Source organism: Oryzias latipes, chromosome 23 (genome assembly GCF_002234675.1).
Source record: "Oryzias latipes chromosome 23, ASM223467v1".
Classification (NCBI taxonomy): domain Eukaryota; kingdom Metazoa; phylum Chordata; class Actinopteri; order Beloniformes; family Adrianichthyidae; genus Oryzias; species Oryzias latipes.
Window position 1 is genome coordinate 8621281 of NC_019881.2, and position 25018 is coordinate 8646298.

General features: G+C 39.2%; 1 protein-coding gene across 4 annotated transcripts in view; it reads right to left on the minus strand.

The window, feature by feature from the left end:
- LOC105357050 (signal peptide, CUB and EGF-like domain-containing protein 1) overlaps positions 1-25018 on the minus strand; it is a 102936-nt gene that overhangs the window by 17399 nt on the left and 60519 nt on the right. For 2 of the 4 annotated variants that reach the window (XM_023952622.1, XM_023952623.1), the window contains exons 7-12: positions 22867-22956; positions 11121-11237; positions 4010-4132; positions 2689-2805; positions 2433-2555; positions 2208-2327 (exon numbers count right to left, since the gene is read on the minus strand). In XM_023952622.1, coding sequence (XP_023808390.1) covers positions 2208-2327; positions 2433-2555; positions 2689-2805; positions 4010-4132; positions 11121-11237; positions 22867-22956 — 690 coding nt within the window. The remainder of the gene's footprint in view (positions 1-2207; positions 2328-2432; positions 2556-2688; positions 2806-4009; positions 4133-11120; positions 11238-22866; positions 22957-25018) is intronic. The other 2 variants (XM_023952624.1, XM_023952625.1) reach the window with 1 other exon arrangement.

The window sequence follows — 25018 nt, forward strand, 5'->3', positions numbered from 1 at the left end:
CCATAAATGAATTTTAATTTTCAAAATGAGGCTGCATTTTTTTGACTCAAAATTAAAATGAAAAAGCAATCCGCCAAAATGCTTTTTCATTTTCTTCTTCAACACTGCTTATTAAAACAGGACAAAATGGAGAAGTGTGTTTGGATGGTGTATGAAACCCTGCTCGGAGCACTCTGTGGATATGAAGTGATATTTATGCCACCACATTGCAAAAACTTTTTTTTGTTTAATTAATTTATTTTTTTGCTTTCAAAAAATATTTTTGCGTTGGCAACACAACTGTTTTTGCATGTGTTGTGTCTCATCACACTTTTTTCCATATCTTTGATCTTGTGTTCATAAGTTTCAGTTTAGCGTGACATCTGCCATCAAAGAGCCTGCTGATTGGTCTAGATTCTGACCAATCAAATAGGCCAATTTATCTAACATGGTGTCTGCTACCAAGGCTCAGAAGCTGAACCAGCTCTTTTTACCTTTGATTTTGTCCCTTTGGCTGAAGCAAATTTCATTTTTAATGATTTAATTTTATTAATTTTTCAAAATAATTCATAGTTTCTTTCTTTATTTTTTAGCATTAATTGTTTTTTTTTTAGCCAGATTTTTGAATTTATGGCTGAGGATCTTCTAAAATTGCAAAACTAACAGAAAGTAAACTGTAAAGTTTATCTGCTCATATTGCACCAAATCAGTGCTTCTCAAATAGTGGGGTGCGCCGATGCAATGCCATGGGGGCGCGCAGTAGTAGCGGTTTTAGCCACAGCAATGCGGGCAATTAACCAGGGCGCAAATTTAACAGGACACCGCCCGCTGTCACCACCGGTGTCAGTGCTTGGAAAAAAATCTGCGGCACTATTGGTTTCCTATTATCTGTTATATCACAGAGTTTGTAACAGCCTAAAACTGTAAACTGCAGTTCGTGCAGCTGCTCCTGTCTGTGAGAAGGAAGGGGAGGGGTAGTGGGCTTAGGCTGCCAGGTGAAACGCGCACGCGGAGTGCTGCATTGCGCAACATCAGGATCATCGTGTGCCTTTAGATGACTCAGGTCATGCTAATAATGTCATTCTTTATCAACTATTGTAGAAATTTTGATGACGTGTCTTTATTTTCCATCAATGTGTTCTTTGTCTGCCTGTCGTTTAGTTGGTGTCAGTGTTTGACATAAAGACAGCAGGTAATGCAGGAAAACAGCTGGACTTTATGAGATCATAAATAAACAATCGATCATTTAGAAAAAATTGGGGGGGGGGGGGGGGGGCTACTTGGCAGTGGTCCCCCTCCCATGGTTGCCGCATGGAGTGTGCCCCCCCTCTCTCGGTTTTATTTGCACCTTAGACATGTAGGGCCCTTGGTAGGGGGGATGCTTGGACATCACTGCCAGTAAGCAGCAGAAGCAGACATTTTTGACAAACTGGTCACAACACTATAAGAAATAAATACAAAACCCTGTTTTATTTTGTGGCTTTGCTGTTCCTTCTGGGTTTTACTCTGAGAGAAACGGCCAGAACGGTTGAAGACTGCAGAATTCCGTACAAACAGAAACAGTACAATGTTCAAAATCCATGCCTGCCTCCAAGCACTGTCAATACGAGACAGAGACACCTGATTGGTTAGAATCTAGACCAATCAGCAGGCTGTTTGATAGCAGATGTGTCACGCTACACTGAAAATTGAGAACGCAAAATCAAAGATGGGGAGAAAGCGAGATGAGACACAACGCATGTGAAAACATTTATGTTGCAAATACGAAAAAAATACTTTTTGAAAGCAAATATTTAATATTTTCATTTGCAACTTTGTAAAGTTTTGTTTGCAATGTGGTGGCATAAATATCACTTCATATGTGGAAGGTTTCCCCTTTCAAGTGGGGCACAATAACTTGACAATTTGAATGTAGTGTGAATTGGTGAATGGGACTGTGACTGTAAAGCGCTTTGGGCCTTCAAGGAAGGTAGAAAAGGGCTATATAATTATACGTCATTTACCATTTATAAATATACATATATTTGTTACTGCCATCAGATTTCAAATGTATTTGTTAAAACTTTTAACATTTTGTGTCTTGAAGATAATATTGTGCTATGATGCCATCATGTTATATGTACCATCTCAATATTTATAAAACCGTTTTCTATGGATGAAAGAGAACACTTCCAGGGTGTAACTTCAGAGGAATTTGAAACATCAAACATTCCTGTCTGTTGGTCTACCTGCGAGAAAGAGTGCATTGGAAGGACATGACAACGAGCACACCTCTGCCCCTGAGCTTTTTGTGCAAGTCAGCTGGGCTCTGGGTGCTGGCTTTCCATCGGGAAGACACTTCACAGCCTCTGAGGAGCACACACACACACAACACAACACAAAAGGGGCAGACACACTTTATATTTAGATGATGATTGGGTGTGAAAGTAAAAAAACAAAGAGATGCTCCTCACCAATACAGTCTTTCTTGTTCCAGTGGAGTTTCATGCCCAGTGGACACAAACACTCATAGCTGCCCTGTGTGTTTATGCAGCCGTACTCACAGCTCCCATTATTGATGCTACACTCATCAATATCTGTCAGAAAGCACCAACAACATGTTATAACTTCTATTGTTACCAGTTTTTCTTTTCAAATGGTAATGAGAGAAAAAGAAGAAAACAAGACCAGGGCTGTGTGTGTCGGTGTACCGTTCCAATAGAGACTCACCTCCACAGTGGGTGAGGCCGTACAGAACGTACCCCTTCTTGCACAAACACTGAAAGCTGCCGGGGTAGTTGATACAGGTGTGATCACAGGTCCTCTCAAAGGAACACTCATCAATGTCTGAGACACAAAGAAAATTTCACATGAATGATCTGCCACATTTCCCAGAAACTGGTGACATTATAGAGCTGTAAAGACTAAAATGTACAACATTGTAAGAAGAAATTATCCTCAAGAATGCACGGAAAACCTACTTCAGTATCATCTCAGTTCCTTATGACACACAATCAGAAAAAAAAGACCCTTAATGGATTCAAAGCATGAATACCACTTAAACTATACTATACATTGTATTATCATTAAGGCCAGTGGCCGGGTTAAGGCTCTGGTAGCCCTATGACCCCGTAAGGGATAAAAGGGGTTCAGAAAATGAATAGATAATGCCAAAACTTTGGATCAGGATCAAAGTGATTCAGATTACCAATCTTCCCGATTGGACTCCACGGATCAAAGATTTTCATCCCAGTATATCACAATTCTGCCGGCCCAGATCAAATTTCCTCAGGCCTAAGGACATTTTTTCCCCCCCATAATTCAAAGTAATATACATTTCTCAATTGACAATTTAATTTGCAATTTCCATTGACACTTCGATATGCAATTTAGGCCTGTATTATGAAAATGTATTTTACAATTTAGAACTCAATATGATAAATAACAACTATAATCTTAAATATGAATGAAATACTAAATAAAAGCAGAATCAATTGTATTTTAAATTGTGGGTTTTGGAAACAAAATTCAAAGGGAAATGTTTTTTTCAATTAACAATTCAATGTTGAATTAAGTCATGAATTACAGAAATGCAGTTTGCATTTTACAATACTAAGAAATGACATCTCAGTACATTGTTTTAAATTTATTTTAAATAAACTTAAAATCTATTGGATTTTATTTTGCAAAGGTGTCCAAATTCAAATGAAATGACAAAACAGCGCCCCCTGGTGTTAGGTATTTACACTTATAGAGTGCCACGCTTTTTCTCACCCCAAAATTCAAACTGAAATGCAGTCTGTTAGATGCTCTTCAGGGCGGGGCCCACTACCTGCCTAAATTTGCTAAATGCTGCCTACCCTTCCTTCAGGAGACCTTGAGGACAGACAGAGTGTAAAACCAGAGGATGCTGAACTTTCCTCCTCTCAACTCCAAACATGTCTGAATAAATCAACTAAAACACTTCTGCCTCACTCCTGACCCTTCAAAAGAATCTGAAGAGGGATCTCTTTGTAACTTTCTCAGCACTTGACAGGTGCCAGTCACTGACCTTGACATGAACGCTCATCTGTGAGAAGTTTATGGCCTTTCTGGCAGCTGCACTCAAAAGAACCCACTGTGTTTCTGCAAAAGTGGTCACAGCCTCCGTTGTTCTCCTGGCATTCATCGATGTCTGGATTCAAAATGAAAAAATGACAAAGACGAGTTAGATTTTAGTGAAAAATGAACTCCATGTTCAGCTTAAATGTGTACTGTAATTTTTTTTATAATCAATTGTGAGCCGAAAAGTAAATATTCCAGTAGATCATGGCCGGAATGATAAATGCAATGTGATTGCATGCTTAGTAGGGAAAATGCACAGAAACAGATACTTATTAGATACTTACAGATACTTATTAGAAATTCTTCAACAAGCAAAATAAACAAACAATAGGGTACATTTTAAAAGTTATATCCCTCAATTCTTCTAATTTTAAATAATTTAGAGTTTAGGAATATATATTTCCCATCTCTTTTTATAAATTATGGTAAAATACCATCTATTTATATGGCCCTTTTCCGCCTTGTTTGAGTTCTTTACAAATCCCATTTGCCCATTTACGCACACATTCAAATGCATCTGTGCTAGTCAGTCACCTGAACACATGAGTGGATTTAGCAAGGAGCCTACAACCCTAAGGTCAGTGGTCTATGACTCTACATCTGTGCTGATTCTTTAAATCAGTTTAGCAAGGCAGCAAAGCAAGCAACAGTTCTCGCAACAAAAAATTGCTAAAAGGAAGTAAGACGGAAAATATGATCAAAACTGAAAAGCAACGTAAGGCAGCACAGAGGTAAAAGAGTAAAGAGATAAAAAACAGTTCAAAATGATTTGAAGTTTTTCTTCAAATCATTTTTAGCTTTTCCTTTACAGTTTGTCAGTCACCGATTCTGCAAGATTTTTCACTTAAAACGATAAGACAAGTCTATAATGGTTAAGAAAAAAAAGTATTGATCTCCTACAAACAAATGACAATTCTGTCCCTCACAGACGTGTTACTTCTTCTTTTAGACCATCTGTCTTCCACTGGTTACCTGTCTTAATGTCACCTGTTTGAACAAGTTATCTGTATAAAAGACACCTGTCCACACCCTTGAACAGTCAGTCTGAAACCTCTCCACCATGAACAAGACCAAAGAGCTCTCAAAGGACACCAAGGACAAGATTGTAGACCTGAACAAGCCTGGGAGGAACCATTGACTGTATGACAACTGGACTGATCATGTGAAAATGCCTTCCTTCAGGCCCCAGTGTAATGAAGCCAATTCAGTCAACATTTTTCCACTTTACGCGCTGTCATGTTGGAGCCAGTCAACAGTGATTGGTCTGAGTCATCTGAGTCACGTTTCTGGGGTAGCTATCCTGTTTGAATCCTGTACTTTGAATCCTGTTGGATTGGATGTTTGAAGTCACTCTCAGTGGCTTACGGTTGATTGACAGGCTGCTTTGGTGCCTCTTATACAATTCACCACATTATTTACCGACACTGAACCTTTCTTTGTCTGTTTCTTTGTTGGTGTTTCACAGCAGCTGATGTAGTCCTGCATGATAGGATACACTTGCAAATGTTTCTAAGATTCCAAAATATCAGAGGTCCGCTGAAGGGCACACTTACTCTGACTGTAGCAATACTGGAACCTACAAACACAAAAAAAGATGGACTGAGTACAAACGGAAAAAAACTGAATCTTAAGGGAGTAAAGAAGACTCTTGTTTCCAGAAAACATCTCTCTTTTTCTGATTAGTAAGAAAAATAATCTGATAAAGAAAGTTTTTCAATTGCAAAATAATCATAGTTTGAGAAAACATGTCTCAGTGACTCGAATTTTATTTTTAGAATTCTCTGTGAGACCATTTTTTTGCATGGGGCAATCATTTTGGACTATTTTCTAAGAGGCCTGTTTTTGCAGTGTAGTACAAAGACGCAGATTAAAATAATTAAAATATAAATTTACAAAACTAAGATTTTTTTTCTTCAAATGTTTGATTCTATCTAGGAATGAACAGCTATTTCCCACTAGTGTTTTTAAGACATACCCAAACAAAAACATTACAAGTAGTCTGGGTTCTTGTGTAAAATCTGAGGACCACCGCCTTGGGTCTACCCAACACAGACAGCTTCTTAATTATGTTGGCATCTGCACAAACTGGCAGAAAACTGAATCTACCCACACTTAATGACCACCCTGGGCATGGCTGTGCCTTATTACAAGCTTTACAATTACCTTTAATGAAGCTTAAATATTCTTTGAGCTTCACTAAATAATTAAGCCCCCAAACATATGGAAATGATCACATCTAAAGAGAATAGAGTCTGCTGAGGTGTCCTGAGTGTAGCCTCCATGTTGTGCTTGTGGTTCTTTTTAACGTTGATTATATTCTATGGAACATTATCCCAACTAATCAGTCAGTTAGTATTTCACTTATACGTTTGTATCGATGCTTTTGTTCTGCTGAGTTGTTGCTCGATTTAGTATATTAACAAGATTTGTTTTATCTAGTATTGTTGGCAGTAATTTTGTTTTTTCAAGTGAAAAATGTATATATCTCGAATGTTTATTTCACAAACAAGTCACTAATCTTTTCCTTTCAGCTCTTCCCCTCTTCCCCTTCTTCTCATAGGGGCATTTTTTAGCAGGAAAACAGAAACAGCTCATTCAAACATTTCCTAGATGGCGTGAAAAGCCAAAAGCAGAGAGCAAAGATTATTTAGAAATCAATACCAAAAAAAAACTGTTGTTTTTATCTGATGTTTTCATTATGTTGTGACTTCCTCTATGTTTGCATTTGACCTAATATCATTTTTTAAAATAACACCTATAGTTTTTCTAAAATAATGGAATAGTTTTGGTTGGTAGATATATTTTAATCTATCAGCTAGCCCAAAGTCAAAAAATAGCATCAACAATTTTTGGTTTTTGCAAACTACTACAGACGTTTCATCAAGGGCTACAGTCAGGCGGCTGCTCCTCTTCACAGCTTTACCTCATCTAAATGTCCTTCTGACTGGCCTCCTGCGGTTGCCCTCGTTTTTTTCCAGAGCTTCAAAGTTTGTTCACCACTGCTCCCATTCTTACTATGCCGGATCCCAACCGACAGTTTATCATGAAGTGGATGCCTCAGAATGTGGCATGGGTGCCCCCCCTCAAAGGTCAGAGAAAGATCAAGTCTAAATATGTGTCTTTAAAACGCCCAACACAGTTTTCCAGGATTTGCCGCTCCCTCTCGGCAATGGCATCCATCAGCAAAGAGTTCTTCCCCAAACCTTGGTACCCAATCACAGCAGCAGACAGCACCTCTCTGCTCTCTGGGTGTTGGAAAACGTTTTTAAAAAGTGTTGAGTGTTTTAAAGAAACATATTTAGACTTTTTTTTTAACATTCTTTATCGGGCATATCTGTTCAAGAAAATGGGAAAAATAGGAATTTCTTGCTGCATATTATTCACAATCTAAGTTCTAGCATCATTGCAACACATCACCAATGCACAAATCTGATGACATAAAAGGAGTCTCACAACCCCTTGTGCCATGTAACTCTGATCTGTGAATAAATGCGGTTTTGTGTGCAATTGGTGTTTACAATTTAAAGATTTCTATGCGGAGGAGCCATTTGGAATTCATAGCTAGTTTTAGGCTGCTATAATTTCAAGTTGTGTTATAAATTCTTTTTTGTATTTTGTTGTATGTTTTTGATATTCAAGTGTAAATGTAAATACACAATTGCGAATACACACAGTTACGCTCAAAATGTATTGTATGAGTTATAAATCAAGAATCACACACAAACAAATCCAGTAAGTCTATTTTCTTTCCATACATCAGGGGCTCAGCTTTGGACGCTAATCTATCACAGGGCCAAAAGAAATGTTACTGTTTTCTTTTTGGTGTTGTTTAGGTTCCAAATACTGATTTAACATCACATGTCATTGATAAACAATAGGAGTGTAAAGATTCATTTGAACAATGATTGAATTCTTGTCATAGTTTGTGGTTGATCTTGGCTCACATAAGGGTTTAGGACCCTAAATCTAACCGATCTTTAGCCAAAACTTTAACCAGTCTGACTCAGACAGAAATATTTGAGTTCTGAACAGTGCAGGTGAAGTTTTCTGCATTCCTTGGTTTTCTTAAAGATTATCAAGTGTAAATTAAATATTTGTAAAAACAAACAATTAAACAAGACTGAATGTCAACTCTATTCAAATGTTAGTTTTCTAAAGTTCAGCCCATTGTTGTTTTTCCACATCCAAATAATCCAAAGGGAACCTTTTTGGAACATTCTTGCACACGGTCTGGTCACATGTCTTTGGTAAATTCAAAGTGTTTCCACACATTGGACTGGAAGGATGGACTGATCAGTTTTTGTTGTCATCACATGTGTGCTGCCCGCTGTGCAGAGGGCCTGGTTCCCCCCAACAGGGATGGGGTAGGGGACAAATGATCTGAGGTCCCAACTTTCTTTGTCTAAGGTATGTGTTGTTAGCTTGTGTATGTGGGTATGAGTGTATATTGTTGGGGCGTAACGGGTGTGTGTAATAAAGTTGCTGTTAAAATTGCTGTGTAGGGCACTGAGAGGACATCGCCTGATTGCTCACAGTGATGTCCAAACACCCTCCCACCAAGACGCCCTAAATGTCTACGGTGTTGTTAAAATTGGCTGGTGGGGGGCTGAGAAGACATCTCCTGCTTACTGGCAGTGATGTCCAAGCACCCCCCCCCCTCACCACCACCCCCAAGGGTCCTACCTGTCTATAGAGCAAATTGAACTGAGATGGGGAGGGGCCCGAATCCATGCAGCAACCACTGGAGGAGGACGATTGCCAAGTAGCTCCCACTCCCACATAAAGCGCCTCGCAGGGTGACCCTCCCCTCCTCTCCTCGCCCTAATACGTTGTTGTAAGAAGAAGGAGGGTAGTTCAGGGGCAGCTGGCAGACTGACCCCCCGATTGGTGAGGCCAATCGCCACCCCTGCGAGAGCGCTGGTCAGGCTCTTACAGGATCAAGTCAACCCGACCAGTCAGGGCCCCCACCGAATGCCTCAGTGGAGATCCCAACCCGCTAAAGCCCATACCTATAGGACCCCTCCTCCCACAAACAGCCAAAGTATTGTTACCTTGTGAGCTAACTTTTAAACAATGCAGTTTTGAAAGTCTGAGTGTTTCAACAGACCAGGAAACTTCAAAACAAATGGTCAGCAGGCTCATGATGATGTCCAAATGCATCAAAAGCAACTTTTAGCCTCATTTACTTATGGAAACTCTAATCATCTGAGATGGAGATGACAGTGGATCTCACCTTTGATCATTAAGGCAGTTGAAATTTGCAATGTGACATTTGGACACTGGAAGAACAACTTAGACAACACATCCTAACAGAGCCAGTTAGGCATCAGAAACAAGATGAAAACACAAGCACAACAAAAAAAAAGATTTTTCTTCCAAAGTCTCTCTTCCGTTTCGGCACATGTAACACAAAACTCTGTTAACTAAAGCAGGAACATTTTTCCTTTCATATAAATGAAATGGACTGTTCAACTAAAGTGCATCTTTTCATGAAGGCATAGAAGAACACAGAATTAGACACCATTAGGATTTGTGTGTTTACATGTAAAAGAGTGGCAACTTTCTGAGTTCATGTGATCTGATAGTTTACAGACTGTAGTCCAAACATCTATTTCTAAATATGTTTAATGACAATTTCATTTATTAGCTGAATCATTACAATTAGATAATTGATAAATTAGGATGCAACGTAATTCAAGTTTAGAGCTTTGAGGAACTCTTAAAATAAAATTTATATTTTTTATTTGTTTTTCTGAATAAAAACAATATTGTCTTTTTGATTGTGGTTTAATAATTCCACAACATATTCTTCCTCTGTTTTGCATGGGTCATCCGCCTGCTGTGTTTTCTGCATCTGCAGCTGGATGGTGCTGTCAGAATGACTGTGGTCACGTCAGGGCACCGAGAGTGGGAGACAGCCAGACAAGAGCGAGCGTGGGCCTCACTGTCTAAACATCTTTAAGTTTGTCGACACGTCGCCCCAACAGGGCTGCGGCTCTGAGATTTCACACACCTACATGCCACATTCTCACACTGCCTGATACTCATTTTACAAACACGCTCTGCATGCGCGTGCACACACACACAGAAAGTTTCATAAACTATAACTGAACACATCAAAGTGGCATCTGGATTCTGATAAGCAAACAGGAATGCTGCTGCCACATGTCCAGCCTGTCTTGTTGCTATGACAACTCCTGCAGTTTCCAACAGCAGATTTGTGACATGTGAAATTTGCTTTTTGGGCCAACAGACAACTATGATTCCATCTCTTAGTCGTTGCAAAGGGAAAGTTTCAGTGCAGGTAGAGTAAAAAAGCACAATGAAGATTCATGGTTTTCCATACTGCAATCTACAGTTTAAAAACTAACTATATAAAAGTTTAAAATAATTTATTACTTGGTATGATTTATAGAAGTAAATTATAATATGATTTGAAAGTGTCAAAATTGGGCTAAGAACCATTTTAAAAAGTCTGAACGAATTAAAGAGAAAGGATTTCGTAAAAAATATAACCATCAATTTAAACTAGTAAAAATTTGTAACAAAATCTTTGAAGAAACCTATTAGAAATGGGCATCGATTTTTGCTGTTTGGAATAAACTTTATTTTCTTTAAAAACGTTTTACTAAAGCTTGCAAAAAAGCCACAATATTAAGATTTGTCCAGATCTCACCAGAACAAGGCCTCTCTCTCTCTCTCTCTCTCTGTGACTCACTGAGAAACTGCAGCTTACCCTCCATCAGATATTTGTTTCGAGCAAAGCTAAAATGTAATAATCTGTAAAGTTTAAGCCCCCACTGCTGAATTACACTCACAAACCAATACCACTCATTGCTGAACTTTGGAAGACCGAAAATGCTTATGGCCCAAAATAACAACAAAGCAGCGCCAGTGCCAAAAACCGGCGCATGAGCTCAGTGCCGTTGGAGGTTGGACGGACGACAGGATTTGGCCTCACATCACTCAGATGGGAACCGGAGTTCTCAGATAACAGCAGCCAGGTTCTACTGATCCTTTCAGACGCCTTTGGGACCTCCAGTTTTGACTTTACTGACCTTTGCAGGTTTTGCCATCAGACTGCAGGGTGAATCCCACAGGACAGCTGCAGCGCACCCCTGTGGCAGTGTCCTTACATGTCCTGTCGCAGCCACCATTGTTCACAGCACAGGTCTCTGCACATGATGGGAAAGATGGAAAAAGACAAAGAAAGGTTCACATAGTGACTCCTGTTTGAAAACAGCTGGAGACAGCAGTGGAGCTATGGTTGGAGACAAAGCTTCATGTCCAGAGAGAATAGAGCACGGTGGATCCTACGGCTTTCTTGTATTGTTCCATGTAGCTTTGTCTACACATAAATGAAAACATTTCATGTTTTAAGCAACACATACACAAAAGGTTACAGAAAGACTTGTTGCAGATACAACAAGAAGTAACATTGGGCCGACGATGAAGGGGGAGGATATCTTTAGCCCATTGCTCGATGCTGTTTTCACATGTGACGAGAAATCAGTTAAGATGTGAAAAAAGTTAAGGCTAGTAGATGAAATAAAGTTAGTACAGTTGCTGCTTGAACTCTGCAGAGCATGCTTGCAGACCTTTTCCGGGAAAATCTTCTTTTATGTGTCACAGATAAGGTTTGCTGGGGTTTATGAAGCGGATCCTAAAGCAAACACAAGCTTCTGGTAACTCTAGCTCACCTGCTAAGCTACTGCTGCTTTAGGAAAGCCCTGCACACCCTAACCTATTGGGGCCAAAGAAGTGCTAAAGAGGATGAAATCAAAGAGGTCATCGAAACTGCACTAAATAATAAACTCTTTTGGGGAGGAGTGGGGGTAGAAATGTGTGTTCAAGGTAAGAAATTGTGTCATTTTAAAGCAAATCTACTGATTCCTCTTTAAAAATAAATATTCCTCACATTTGTGTTTTCTATTTCATTTTTTTAGTTTTCCTCAGGAAAACGCGACAGAGGAGAGAGATGCCATTCCAGCTTAACAACAGCTATGTCGGGTCCTGTTTTCTTTATTTCATGAAGCAGTCATTTTGGTCAAAAAAGACTTTGTTGGCACTACGGTTGATTTTCATGTGCTTCCCAACATATTTCTGTTGTTTTTTTATGGGTTCATGTTTTCAATTCTCCTACTATAACTTATGATGACAAACCGAGAGGTTTTTATCTGTCAAAACAGCGAAAGTTGCTCTACCCTCAGAACAAACAGAAAATTTTGGAGCCACGAAGGCTGATTCTTTGTGAAGAAACGGGAAAGTATTTGTGGATTTGCTTGTGTTCCTTCATGCATCTCTAAACAACATCCATCTCACGACTTTCTCCATTCATCTGTTTTCTTGCCATGTTTATCCAGCACATTCCTTTAAAAGTATACTTTTCTTTCCAAAGAAAAAGTTCTGAAACAAGAGGTTTTTAGATGTTGTTTTTTCCTGTTAGTAGGGCAGAAGGTTTTGAAGAGGATGTGTTTTGGAAAATCCTACAAAGGTAGGAAGCAGAGACACTTCATCATTCAAGCTGCTTGTCTTGAGTGGAAAGGTGAATGTGGAGAGACTTTGTGGTGTTTATGGGTCTGAGTGATTTATACGTTGTGCAGTGGGCCCTATCATTAGCTGAGCTGAGCTCAGTCCCCTCCAGCTGCCACGCCCAGCTCAGCCCCAGGGCCAGAAAAAGTGTGTGAGCCGCCACGCCTGACTAATAAGCTGGACAAGCCCCTCAGCCAACTTTTTAACCTATGAGACCTGCATGTTTCTCTCAGTCTCCTGCTTCATCAGGAATCAGCTTGTTCACTTCGTATTATTCCTTCGTAATCATGACCTTTCACCTTTTCACTCACTGCATGTCTAATCCACTGCAAAAGTCACTAATTGTTGAACTGTTAAATACTGGTTGAATTTTTATATTTTGTACAGAGAACTTTGAGTTTATCATAGTGAACTTTGTGACTGTGTCTGCTGGGAATGCTTAGATGTTTTCAGTCTTTAGGGTGAAATGCATGGATGAGAAACTGCAGAGACAGTGAGTGACGTTATTGAGTTTGTGTGTTTAACATTTGCAGGTCAAGTGCTTTCTAAGGCATTTCATGTTCAGCTTTTGGTTCCAAATGTTTAAACCCTTTTACATTTACCAAAATGCCCCATTTACTCTATAGTCAGAAGGGCCAGGACACAACGTTTCACTTAGTGAAAAAGAAGAAGATCTCTCAACCATAAAGCATAAAGAGGATTAAAGAATATTGAAAATCTAAAATTAGGTGTCAAATAGCTGCTCGTGCTTAAAAAGTTAACAATCACTTCTCCATGCTGTTGTCTTTACAGTTTTCAATTCCCTTCCATTTTTATCCTCTAGTTATCATCTTGACAGGGCTTAAAACAATGACGGAAACACAGAAACTACCATCGTAAATGAGTTCCTATTTTTCCCTTTTCTGTGTCACAAAGGAAGCCTAACATTGGTGTAAAGTGTTTATGAAGTTTTCTTTTCGACATGCCTGAAAAAGTCAAAGTATAGCCCCCAAACATAAACTTACTCAATTTAAAAAATAAAAAAACAGAAAAAAATAGTCTTCTTGTGGTGGTGGCATCAATAGATGAAAATAATTTTTGAATTCTCTACTTTTCAGCTAGAGAATCAAGATATATTCATCCACTAATCTTCTACACCCACTCAGCCAGGACAGTCAATCACAGGCCTACAAATTCACCTATGAAGCATGTTTTTGGACTGTGGGATGAAGTCAAAGCACCAGGAGAAAACCCTTGTATGCACAGGGAGAGCATGCAAACTCCACACACTAAAGTCCCAACTGGGATTTGAACCAGGGCCTTCTCACTGTGAAGTGAGAGAGCGAACCACTACTCCACCATTGTGCACATCTCTGCACTAATAATGTAAAGGCCCTCCAGGAAAGACTCAAAACCTTCAAAGATATCATTTATATCTGCCTGCTTTCAAGAACGAGTTAAGAACCAAGCTCTGGCAAAAACATACTTGCACAGTTTTTACCCAACATGACTGCTCTATATTTGTTTCAGCAGGGGACTTACCATTTTACCTCTTTTTTATCTTGGTACAGTAGGACAATAATTCTGTTTTTGACCATGCCCATGATCTATAATCATGCATTCAATTAACGTTTTAATTGGAGACGTTGGACGTTTTAAATTTCACATTTTTAATTGACGTGCAAAACTCCCATTTTCGATAAATTGGCTACATCCTTACGCATATTATCCATAGCATATCTGTCTTTGTCTCTTCTTTCTGTACAGAAAGCCCAGAACAGCCAGACACCAGAATAAACAAATAAACTGATAGGAGTGTCAAATCTAACACAGCGATGCTGTCTGTGCTGACTCAGGACATTATGAGTGCACCACGTCCACTTTCTAACATTCACACATCTTTCACATCTGCATAGGCACATATTTGTGTCTGCAGTAACTGCAACTCAAAAGTTCAGATCTGATTATGGCAACATTTGTTTACCAAGTAAAAATGATTTAGATTTTTTTCCAGGTCATTTCATCAAACCTCATAATTCATCACTAAAAAAACCTTAAAGTCAAACAAAATGTCTTTGACCAGCGATGACGTTGAGGGTTTTTGTCCCTTTTTTTCAGCCTGATGCTCAGTTTTTTGCATTTTCTCAGTCTGCTCCAGGTTCATGTTCTTGTTTGTCTCACCTGTTGACCTCTGTATATATATATATATACTTCTAATTCAGCTCACTCCAGTGCTAGTTTGTTTGCACTGTTGTCATATTAATCTTGGCTCTCTGTGGGGTTTCCTGGAGTTCTTTCATCAAGTACTATTGCAGTGAGTTTTTTCTTCTCCTTTTCCATTTTTTGCAATCTGACCTGTTGGAGATTTTTTGTTTCTTGTTGTTTGGAACTGTTTTTCTTCTTGGATTTCTGGATTATTTGGACTGTTCTTAACCTAAGGGAGTTTACCTTAAATTTCCATTAATCTCATACAGTAAACCTGGATTAATGTTCTCTTGCTGAACTAGTTTTCCCGTCAATAACTATTTTTTTTGTTATAGACTTCCTCAACTGGGGGGGGGGGGGGGGGCAGTTTACTTTGGACAGAGGAACTCCTCATTTTATGTTATTAAAAATCCTTTCTCACTTCCTCCTGTGTTTGGACTGTTTTGGACTGTCCTTACTAATTCGTGACAGTTTTCTCAGACAACAAAAAGAACACTGAACTTTCTATTTTCATTAAAAAAAAATGGTTTAACCCTTTAAACTTGCTATAAAGTTTGATATTGTTCAGTTTAATGCTCTGAATATTGATCTGTGTTGATCAATATTCCAATTTTCTTTGATAAATGTTTTACAAAGCATCAGAAATATTTCTAAAGGGTTTTTGATGAGGAAGGACAGACATTCTTCGACCACGGGGGTGGTTCTTTGTATTTGCGGATTCTGCAGATTCACGAGTGTCTCTGTTCCCTAACACCCGCAAATACTGGGGTATTTTGTAAATACTGTATTTGCATTTTTAAATGTTATATTAATATTTGCTGTCCATGTCTGAACCATGATGAAGGCTGCACGGTGGCACAGTGGTTAGCGCTCTTGCCTCACAGCAAGAAGGCCCCCGGTTCAAGTCCCGGCTGGGGGACGTGAAAAACAGAACATCAATGGGGGACCTTTCTGTGTGGAGTTTGCATGTTCTCCCCGTGCATGCGTGGGTTCTCTCCGGGGTCTCCGGCTTCCTCCCACCATCCAAAAACATGCTTCATAGGTTAATTGGCAACTCTAAATTGACCATAGGTGTGAGTGCAGGAGTGAATGGGTGTGTGAGTGAGGACATTCTACCCTGCAACAAACTGGCGACTTGTTCAGGGTGTCCCCCCTGCCTTCGCCCACAAGTGGCCGGGATAGGCTCCGGCAGCCCAATGACCCCGAAAGGGATAAAATGGTTAAGAAAATGAATGAATGAATGTCTGAACCAAACAAACAGGAAGATGAGCAGAAGCTGTAGCTTATTTACCGTAAGCAGACACCCCCATATATACTGATTCAACTTTGATAACAAACACACACAAAAAACAAAAATCCACACAATATAGTTTGTGGGTTAATATCATAACATCCTTATTGTTATGAAGACTATTAATTGTCAGCATATTTTTGTCACTTCATAATAAATAAATAAATAAATAAATAGCGATGCATCATGGGGCTCAGACAACAGCAACAACCAGTGATCACATGATCATCCTTTGAATTATTTAATGTAAAAATTGCAAATACTTTATTTGTATTTATTTTTAAATTTACTAATGTTTGTACATCATTCATTCCACTTCCACGCTTATGACTGTCATGCAGAATCTGGTTAATTTTTTGAAATTCAATGATCCCCTTAAGAGCTTGGAGACTAAACAGCTAAATTACTTCATGTACTTCATCCCAGACACTTTCTTTTCTTTGATACATTTTGATTGTACTTGTGGGATGTGTATGTGTTGGATTTGTATGTGTTTTATTTATTTTTTACTATGTTTGGTACTTTTACTACTAATCTTTATTTTTTTACGTCCGTCAAAACAGCCAAACAATCCAAAAAGCTTAAAAGGGTTAAAGAAGAGAACACTAGCTGGTCATTTTACAATTTCATTGGGAAAAATAAATAAATGAATACCCACTGGCATGGGGTCATTTTAAGGTACTGTAGTAATGCTCTGCTTCATTTTTTTTTACAATTAAACAATTGTGATTATCTAAATAACTTTTTACTTTGAAATAAACACAAAACGAGCAAACAACATGAAATGTTGGTCAAACAAATTAAAATTCTTTTTTCATGAACTTTTTACAGGACTGACTGCCAACTCCCCAAGCTTTTCCAGAACCTGAAATCTCTGACCCTCCTTTAGCTTATTTTGTGGGTTAAGCCCATGTAGCTGATTCAACTTTGTTGTCAAAGTTGAATCAGCTACAGTGGTGGACAAAATTGTTGGTACCCCTCAGTTAAAGAAAGAAAGTCCACAATGCTCACTGAAATGACTTGAAATGTTCAAAAGTAACAATAAATTAAAATGTATTGAAAATGACAATCAAAATCAGCCATTACTTTTGAGTTGTTGATTACCGGTAACAAAATTATTTAAAAAAACAAACTAATGAAATAGGGCTGGACAAAAATAATGGTACCCATAACTTAATATTTTGTTGCACAACTTTTGAGGCAATCTCTGCATTTAAACGGTTTCTGTATTTCTCAATGAGCCTTCTGCACCTGTCCACAGGTGTTTTGGCCCACTCCTCATTAGCAAACTGTTCCACTTGTCTCTGGTTTGATGGGTGTCTTCTCCAAATGGCACGTTTCAGCTCCTTCCACAGATGTTCAGTGGGATTCAGATCTGGGCTCATAGAAGGCCACTCCAGAATAGTCCAACGCTTTTCTCTGAGCCATTCTTGGGTGTTATTGGCTGTGTGTTTTGATCGTTGTCCTGTTGGAAGACCCATGACCTGTGACTGAGACCAAGCTTTCTGACACTAGGCAGCACATTTCTATCCAGAATGCGTTGATAATCTTGAGATTTAATTTTACCTTGCACAACTTCAAGACACCCTGTGCAGCAAAGCAACCCCAAAACAGAGCTGAGCCTCCTCCATGTTTCACAGTAGGGACAGTGTTCTTTTCGTCATATGCTTCATTTTTGAGTCTACGAACATAGAGCTGATGTGCCTTACCAAAAAGCTCCAGTTTTGTCTCATCTGTCCAAAAAACATTTTCCCAGAAGCTTTGTGGCTTGTCAACATGCATTTTTGCAAATTCCAGTCTCACTCTTTTATGATTTTCTGTCAACAGTGGTGTCCTCCTTGGTCGTCTCCCATGAAGTCCACTCTGGCTCAAACAACGACGAATGGTGCGATCTGACACTGATGTACCTTGATCTAGGAGTTCACCTTTAATGTCTTTGGAGGTTGTTCTGGGCTCTTTGGATACAGTTCCAACTATACGTCTCCTCCATTTGTCATCAATTTTCCTCTTCCTGCCACGTCCAGGGAAGTTGACTACTGTCCCGTGGGTCTTAAACTTCTGAATAATCTGTGCCACTGTCGTCACAAGAACTTTAAGCTGCTTAGAGATGGTTTTATAGCCTTTACCTTTACAATGTTTGTCTATAATTTTGTTTCTAATATCCTGGGACAATTCTCTCCTTCACTTTCTGTTGTCCTTGTTCAGTGTGGTACACACCTTTTCACCAAACAGCAACGTGACTATTTGTCTCCCTTTAAATAGGCAGACTGACTGATTATGGGTTTGAAAACAGCTGTGATGTCAATTAAAGAACATACCTGAGTTCATGACCACCTGGGCAATTAGTTCTCAGTCTTTTATGGAGGTACCATCATTTTTGTCCAGCCCTATTTAATTAGTTGTTTTTTTTTAAATAATTCTGTTAATAAGCAACTCAAAAGTAATGGCTGATTTTGATTATTTAATTTTCAATCAATTTTGATTTATTGTTATTTTTGAACTTTTCAATTCATTTCAGTGAGCATTGTGGACTTTCTTTCTTTAACTGAGGGGTACCAATAATTTTTTCCACCACTGTACATGGGCCATCTTCAAAACCTACAATAACACCTGCCACATGTCCCATACAATTAATTATATGTAACAGATCCAGTATTCATGTGAGAAGCGTAAATAGGAATTGTAAAAATCTAAAACCAGTGCCGACTCAGAAGTCATTAACCCTCCATGAACTTGAAAACAACAGTAATTGCTCTCAACTGAATCTGGTACTTTAAATGTATGCTTACTATCAGACAAATCATTTCTTATTCACTTCTTGATTTTAGATCGTAACCTGAATGGTCTGTTTTAAACAGAGACTTGGAATTGTGGTTCAATGGGTTTACTGTCTGAAGCAACATTTACTTTACAAAGACATAAAACAAGGAAAGGGTGGGGGAACTGCTGCAATCCTGTCTGCTTTTATTGGTTTTACAGACAAAGTGTTTAATGAGTTAATATCTTTTGAATATCAGGTCATTGTTTTAAATAATCCTACTGGGTTGTGTTTGATGGTATACAGACTCCAAAGTGTAACTCATCTTTCATTTTGACTTTGCAGAGCTGCTTTCAATTATTCATGTAGATCTTAGCAGAATAAATATTTTTGGGTGATTTTGACCGACATGTGGACTCCATCGGACTCATATAGTCCATCGGACTCCTCCATCGGACTGATAGGTCCAAAAGTTTTTAAACAAATTTAGCAACAATGGATTTTACTCAGCATGTCAGTGTTCCCAAACACAACAGCCCACTTCAATAAAAAGATAAATAACATTACACAATATCTCCCAACGACCAGTAACAGTTCATTTCGTTGTATTCCCTTTGGCTTGTGAGAACACACAAGAGTTTTGCCTTGATTGGTGCTACAAAACCTCTGAAAGGGTGCCCCACCTTAAACTTAAACCTTAAACTTAAAACTAAAACCTGTTCTCTGGATCCCATACCCGCCTCACTTTTTAAATCCATGTATTCGTCCTGTGAGGAGGAGCTCCTGGACATCGTGAACCGCTCTCTTCAGACTAGGATCTTCCTATCGTCCTTAAAGACTGCAATGGTTTGAGCCACTCTGAAGAAGAGTGGTTTGGATGATTCAAATCTAGACAATTAGCCCCCAAGTGTCAAACCTGCCATTTTTAAGCAAGATTTTAGAAAAACTAGTTTTTATTCAATGAAATGATTTTATTAATAAAAATATTATTGTAGAAACATTTCAGTCTGGGTTTAGACCCCATCACTCCACAGAGATGGTGCGGGTCAAGGTTATAAATGAGCTCAGGTCCAACACTAACATAAAGAAAACATTAGTTTTAGTATTGCTGGACCTAAGTGCAACCTTTGACACAATTGACCACTCAGTTCTTTTAAACAGACTCCATGTTACGGCTGTGGCCGTAATATTGTTTTGTTTGTATGTTTGGAATGCTTTTCTGTATGTTTTCTTTTGGGAGGGTCTGTCTTTCCTTTTCTTTTCCCTCCTCTGTAGTGCTAATTAGATTCCACCGTGTCAGGACCACCTGATTGGCTGAGGACTTCCCAGCGGCCGCTTTAAAAACTGCATCCTCATCTGTTGAAGCCCCTCCCCCCCCAGCACTTTGAAGTTTACCTTGGTTCTAATTCCCATCCGATTACAGTTTACACTGACCACAACCCTCTAGTTTTTTTGAACAGGATGCAAAACTCGAACCAGAGACCAATGAGATGGTCACTGATGGTTCAGGATTTTAATCTTAATATTAAACACAAAAAGGGAGCTGAGAATTTGGTAGCGGATGCTCTTTCGCGCAGCATCCACCTAACCTAAGCGATGGCTTCTGGGGGGGCAGAAGTTTTCTCTTAGGTTGGGGGGTGTTACAGCTGTGGCCGTAATATTGTTTTGTTTGTATGTTTGGAATGCTTTTCTGTATGTTTTCTTTTGGGAGGGTCTGTCTTTCCTTTTCTTTTCCCTCCTCTGTAGTGCCAATTTGATTCAACCGTGTCCGGACCACCTGATTGGCTGAGGACTTCCCAGCGGCCGCTTTAAAAACTGCATCCTCATCTGTTGAAGCCCCTCCCCCTCCAGCTGGCAGCAGCAGAGCATTAGATCAAACATTGTTTGAGCTTTTTGGTCCTGGTAATTTGGGTTGGTTATTTTTGTATGTTTTTTAGTTTTCATTGTAAATAAATTCCCAGTTTAATTTCAGTCTGGGTCTGGTGAGGGTTTTTTGAGTCATTGGTGTATTTAGTTTTTCTTTTTACCTTTATGTTACTCCCATTTACAGACTCCTAGACAGGGGCGTAACACTCCATGACATGGTTGGAATCACTGGAACTGTACTCAGTTGACTTGAATCATACCTCACAGGAAGAGATTCTATTGTCAGAGTAAATGATTCATCATCTGGGAGGTGGTGTGCCACAAGGATCTGTGCTTGGTCCCACTTTTTTTATCCTGTATATACTTATGCTTGGTGATGACCTCAGGAGACCTGGCATAAAACTATCATAGTTATGCTGATGACACCCAGTTATATGTGGATGTGTGTCATGATGACTTGGGATCCATTGATTACCGTACCTTATACGTTGTATTTTAGATATTGAAACATGGATGGGAGAGAACTTTTAAAGCTCAAACAAGACAAAACAGAGATTTTAATTGTCGGTCGTGAAGCTGAGAGAAAGGGTCCAGTCCTACTTATCAACTCTTAACTTGAATGTGTGCAGTAAAGTCAGAAACCTCGTAATTTTAGATGCAGATCTTACCTCTAAAGCATACACAAACTAAAGTTACAAAGACTGTTTTTATCAATTTAGAAACAACGGCCGAATAAGACAGTTTCTCTCGAGAGCAAGTGCTGAAATATTAATCCACGCTTTTTTAACATCTAGAATAGATTATTGTAATGCTATTCTTTTTGGTATTAACAAAAAACTATCAATCAGTTACAGCTTGTTCAAAAGTCGACTGTTACCTAGAACCAGAAAGCTGGAGCACATGACCCCTATTTTAAAATCTTTGCACTGGCTCCCAGTCAGCTTCAGGACCGATTTTAAGGCTCTTTTATTGGTTTATAAAAGTTAACATGGAATTGGCCCCTCCTTCTTATCAGATTTACTCATAGTTTATGACCCTCCCAGACCTCTCTGGTCCGCAGGTACAGGTCTGCTGGTGGTCTCAAAAGTCAGAACAAAAACTCACGGTGAAGCAGCATTTAAGTACTGTGGGCTTTGCCTGTGGAACAGCCCGCCTGAGGACATGAAAGCTTCATCCACTGTGGAAATTTTTAAGAAAAAACTTAAAACAAATCTTTTTATGGAGTTTTTAAATGTCCACATGTTTTCATTAGATTATATACATTTTATTAATAATTCATTTGATATATTTTGATTGTACTTGTGGGATGTGTATGTGTTGAATTTTTATGTGATTTTATTTTTATTCTTTTACTATGTTTGGTTCTTTAACTACTATTTTTTATCTTACTATTATCTATTTTATCATGGAAAACACTTTAGGGTGCTTTGTAGCAGGTAAAGTACTATACAAATAAAGTTGAATTAAAAACACAACAAATGATCATTTTGGTTCATTTGCAATTTTCCCACTATAAAACACAGGATTTACCCAAAAATTCGCTTTGAAAAAGAAATCCACTTGTGCTACTCTTGGTGAGTTTCCAGGAGGTTTTCTGGATCACCTACAGTAGCCCTTATGTGTCAAACTGAAGCAAGTGATGTAGCCATGTAGACAGTGAAGACGACAGCATGGGTACAGATCGCAAACTCAGAAACCTTTGGTGCTTTTAAATGTGGATGTTGTGCAGTAACACTTCATTTTGCAAATTATAGTGAATAATAGCTGCTGGCAGCCAAACAAAAACCCTGCACAGGTGTGCATTCTTCGCATGCATTTAGCTTAAGGTTTGGACGTGTTTACTTCATGAAGTTAGGGAAAAGCTCTTTTTGGACAAAACTGGTTACCACGTGATCTGCTTTTTGTAAAGGTCATAAAATTCTGTGTTTAGCATTAAGTATTAGTCTGTGAGAAACCTCTGAACTAGGATTTTCTCAAAGTAAAACTCTTTCAAAATAGTTGCAGAAGCAGTTTGGACCTCTGACTGAAGGGGTTGACACAGTGGACACCAAAGATTAACAGAAAAAAAGTTAATACGAGAGGACGAAGAACAAGAAGGAACAAAGAGATGAAGAGTAGGGGGTACAAGCACAAGCGGCATGGCAACACATAGAAAGAGGAAGAAAAAAGTTACCCATAAGTAGCCGCCGTTTCACCCGCTTGTCCACATCAGCTACTGACGTGGCATTGAACTCAGAGCTCTCAATTGCAGCCTCATCTTTCTCTAAAACACAAGTGACAAGGGGACAAACAGTGAGCAGCAAGTTAATGAGAAGCCCGAATGACCAGACTTTCAGCCCCTCTTGGCCTTTGAGCAAAAAGCCAAAGCCAAGAAGCAAGAAGCGATGAGGAGGTGCCAAAATTCCTGTTAGTGTTAATCCCAAACAATGACAAAGTACCAAGAGCAACTCAAATCAAAATGAACCAATTGATCAGCATTGGTGGGTAGCTTACAAAATGAAGCAGGTGGGCAGAGAGGTGGGGAGGAAAAGAAGTGGTGAACGGTATGGGATTTAAACATAAAGAATCCTTAACAGGAGGAGGTTTAGGAATGGCATGATAGAGGGGGGAACAAAATGAACTATGACTGTTGGTGTTTATTTTGCTGTTGGCAGTGGAGTTTATGTTTCCCATATCAAACAGCCCACAGTCAGAAAAAAAGGTCCCTCACATTTAAGAAGAAGAAATGAGAAGGGTACATGGAGGACATTTTCAAAACAAGCTGCTTTAACTGCAGGTAAAGAGCAAGCAGAACAAAATTGGATGATTTTGGCAACAAAAAGTTATAAAGGGGATTTATGAGGAGCACAGGAGGGCAATGGGCAAGGAGAAGACTCAAGGAACTAAAAAAGACAATTAAGATAATGAAAAAGGAGAACAGACAAAGAAAAAAATTGTTTGAAGACAAAAGGCAGTCAGTCCCATTGTGTCCCACAATGGGACATGAGAAACAATTTAGGAGGCTGCGCATACTTAGAAATGAGTGTAGAGAGGGCATGCAAAGAGATTCAAAGAAAGAAAAAACTGGGTAGTCTGGGGGCAGTGCTGGTTGCCTGTTTGTCTATGGACCCCATTACAGCTGGCTTTAACAGTAAACGCTGGGAAAACCACATCTCTAAAAGCTGGGCAGCAGGGGTGGAGGGGAAATGAAGTCGGGTTGCACTGGTTTGGGAAATCACATGGCTGTTAGAGTGACATGTGTGGGGCTGCATTGGTGGTTTGATGATGGGGTTGGGAGACAAGGCCATCCTTTCACCTAGTCTTCGTCATTAGGGCCTGAATGAGCATCTTTTTATTAATGGTCGACATTTGGGGCAAAAACTACAGGCCTTTGATGTCTTTTAAGTGGCGGAGGTGGGGGAAGAATTGAAGACAATTAGTGCCCGCTTGATTGCCTCAGTCCCACCTTTTTACCATTTTCTTTCCTCTCTGAAGAATGATGGACAAGCTGAAGCACATGGAAGTGCCCTTGGGTATGAATGGAGGCTTTTTGGGAGAAATGTGGTGGAGTGAATACATGAGTGCAGAATAAAAAGCGTGTGCATACCAGTGTGCACGCTTTTGAGGGTGTACTTGTTTGAGTGTGTGAAAAAATGGTCTGAGAGGGAGATCAAACATTGGTGAGTGTGTGAGCAGTGGATGCACAAGGACAGTTTAAGAAGGTGTGGGAGGAGGGAAGCCCAGCCATTTTGTTCCTAAAGGGTCTAGAAAGTAAGAGATGGTCCACAAGAAGAGGCTGTTTTGGGAAACGACTTTAACCACTGAACACTACTGCTATCAGGAGAATGGAAAACCAGTGCACTGAAAGGAAAGACAAAGACTGAGATCACGAAAAACAACACCAACAACAAGATATACTTAAGTTGCAAAGGATAAAATGATAAATAAATTAAAGAATAAAGAATAAATACAGAAGCAAAGCAGGTTCTCCAATGCAGTGAACGAGACAACCAACAAATATACAAATGAGTGACAGAGGGAGATAAATGGAGCACATGGTCCATGTGAGCAGGCATATGCAGCAGTAGTGGGAGTGCAGAAGGATGGACGGTGCGGGTCGCTGCCTCTATGTTGATTAGCACGGGAGAACAACATAATGATGAATGGAATGAAGTATGAATATGTTGGAAAGGTTCTGATGGGTTGCTACAGTTTTTCAGAACTCGTGTAAAGCTGGAAAATGAAGAGAATAGTGAAAGAATTTGATGGGGAGGTTTTGTTTTTATTTCTCAGCTTTAATTAAGATCAGGCTGCAATTGAGATGTCCATTTTTACCACAGAGCCTA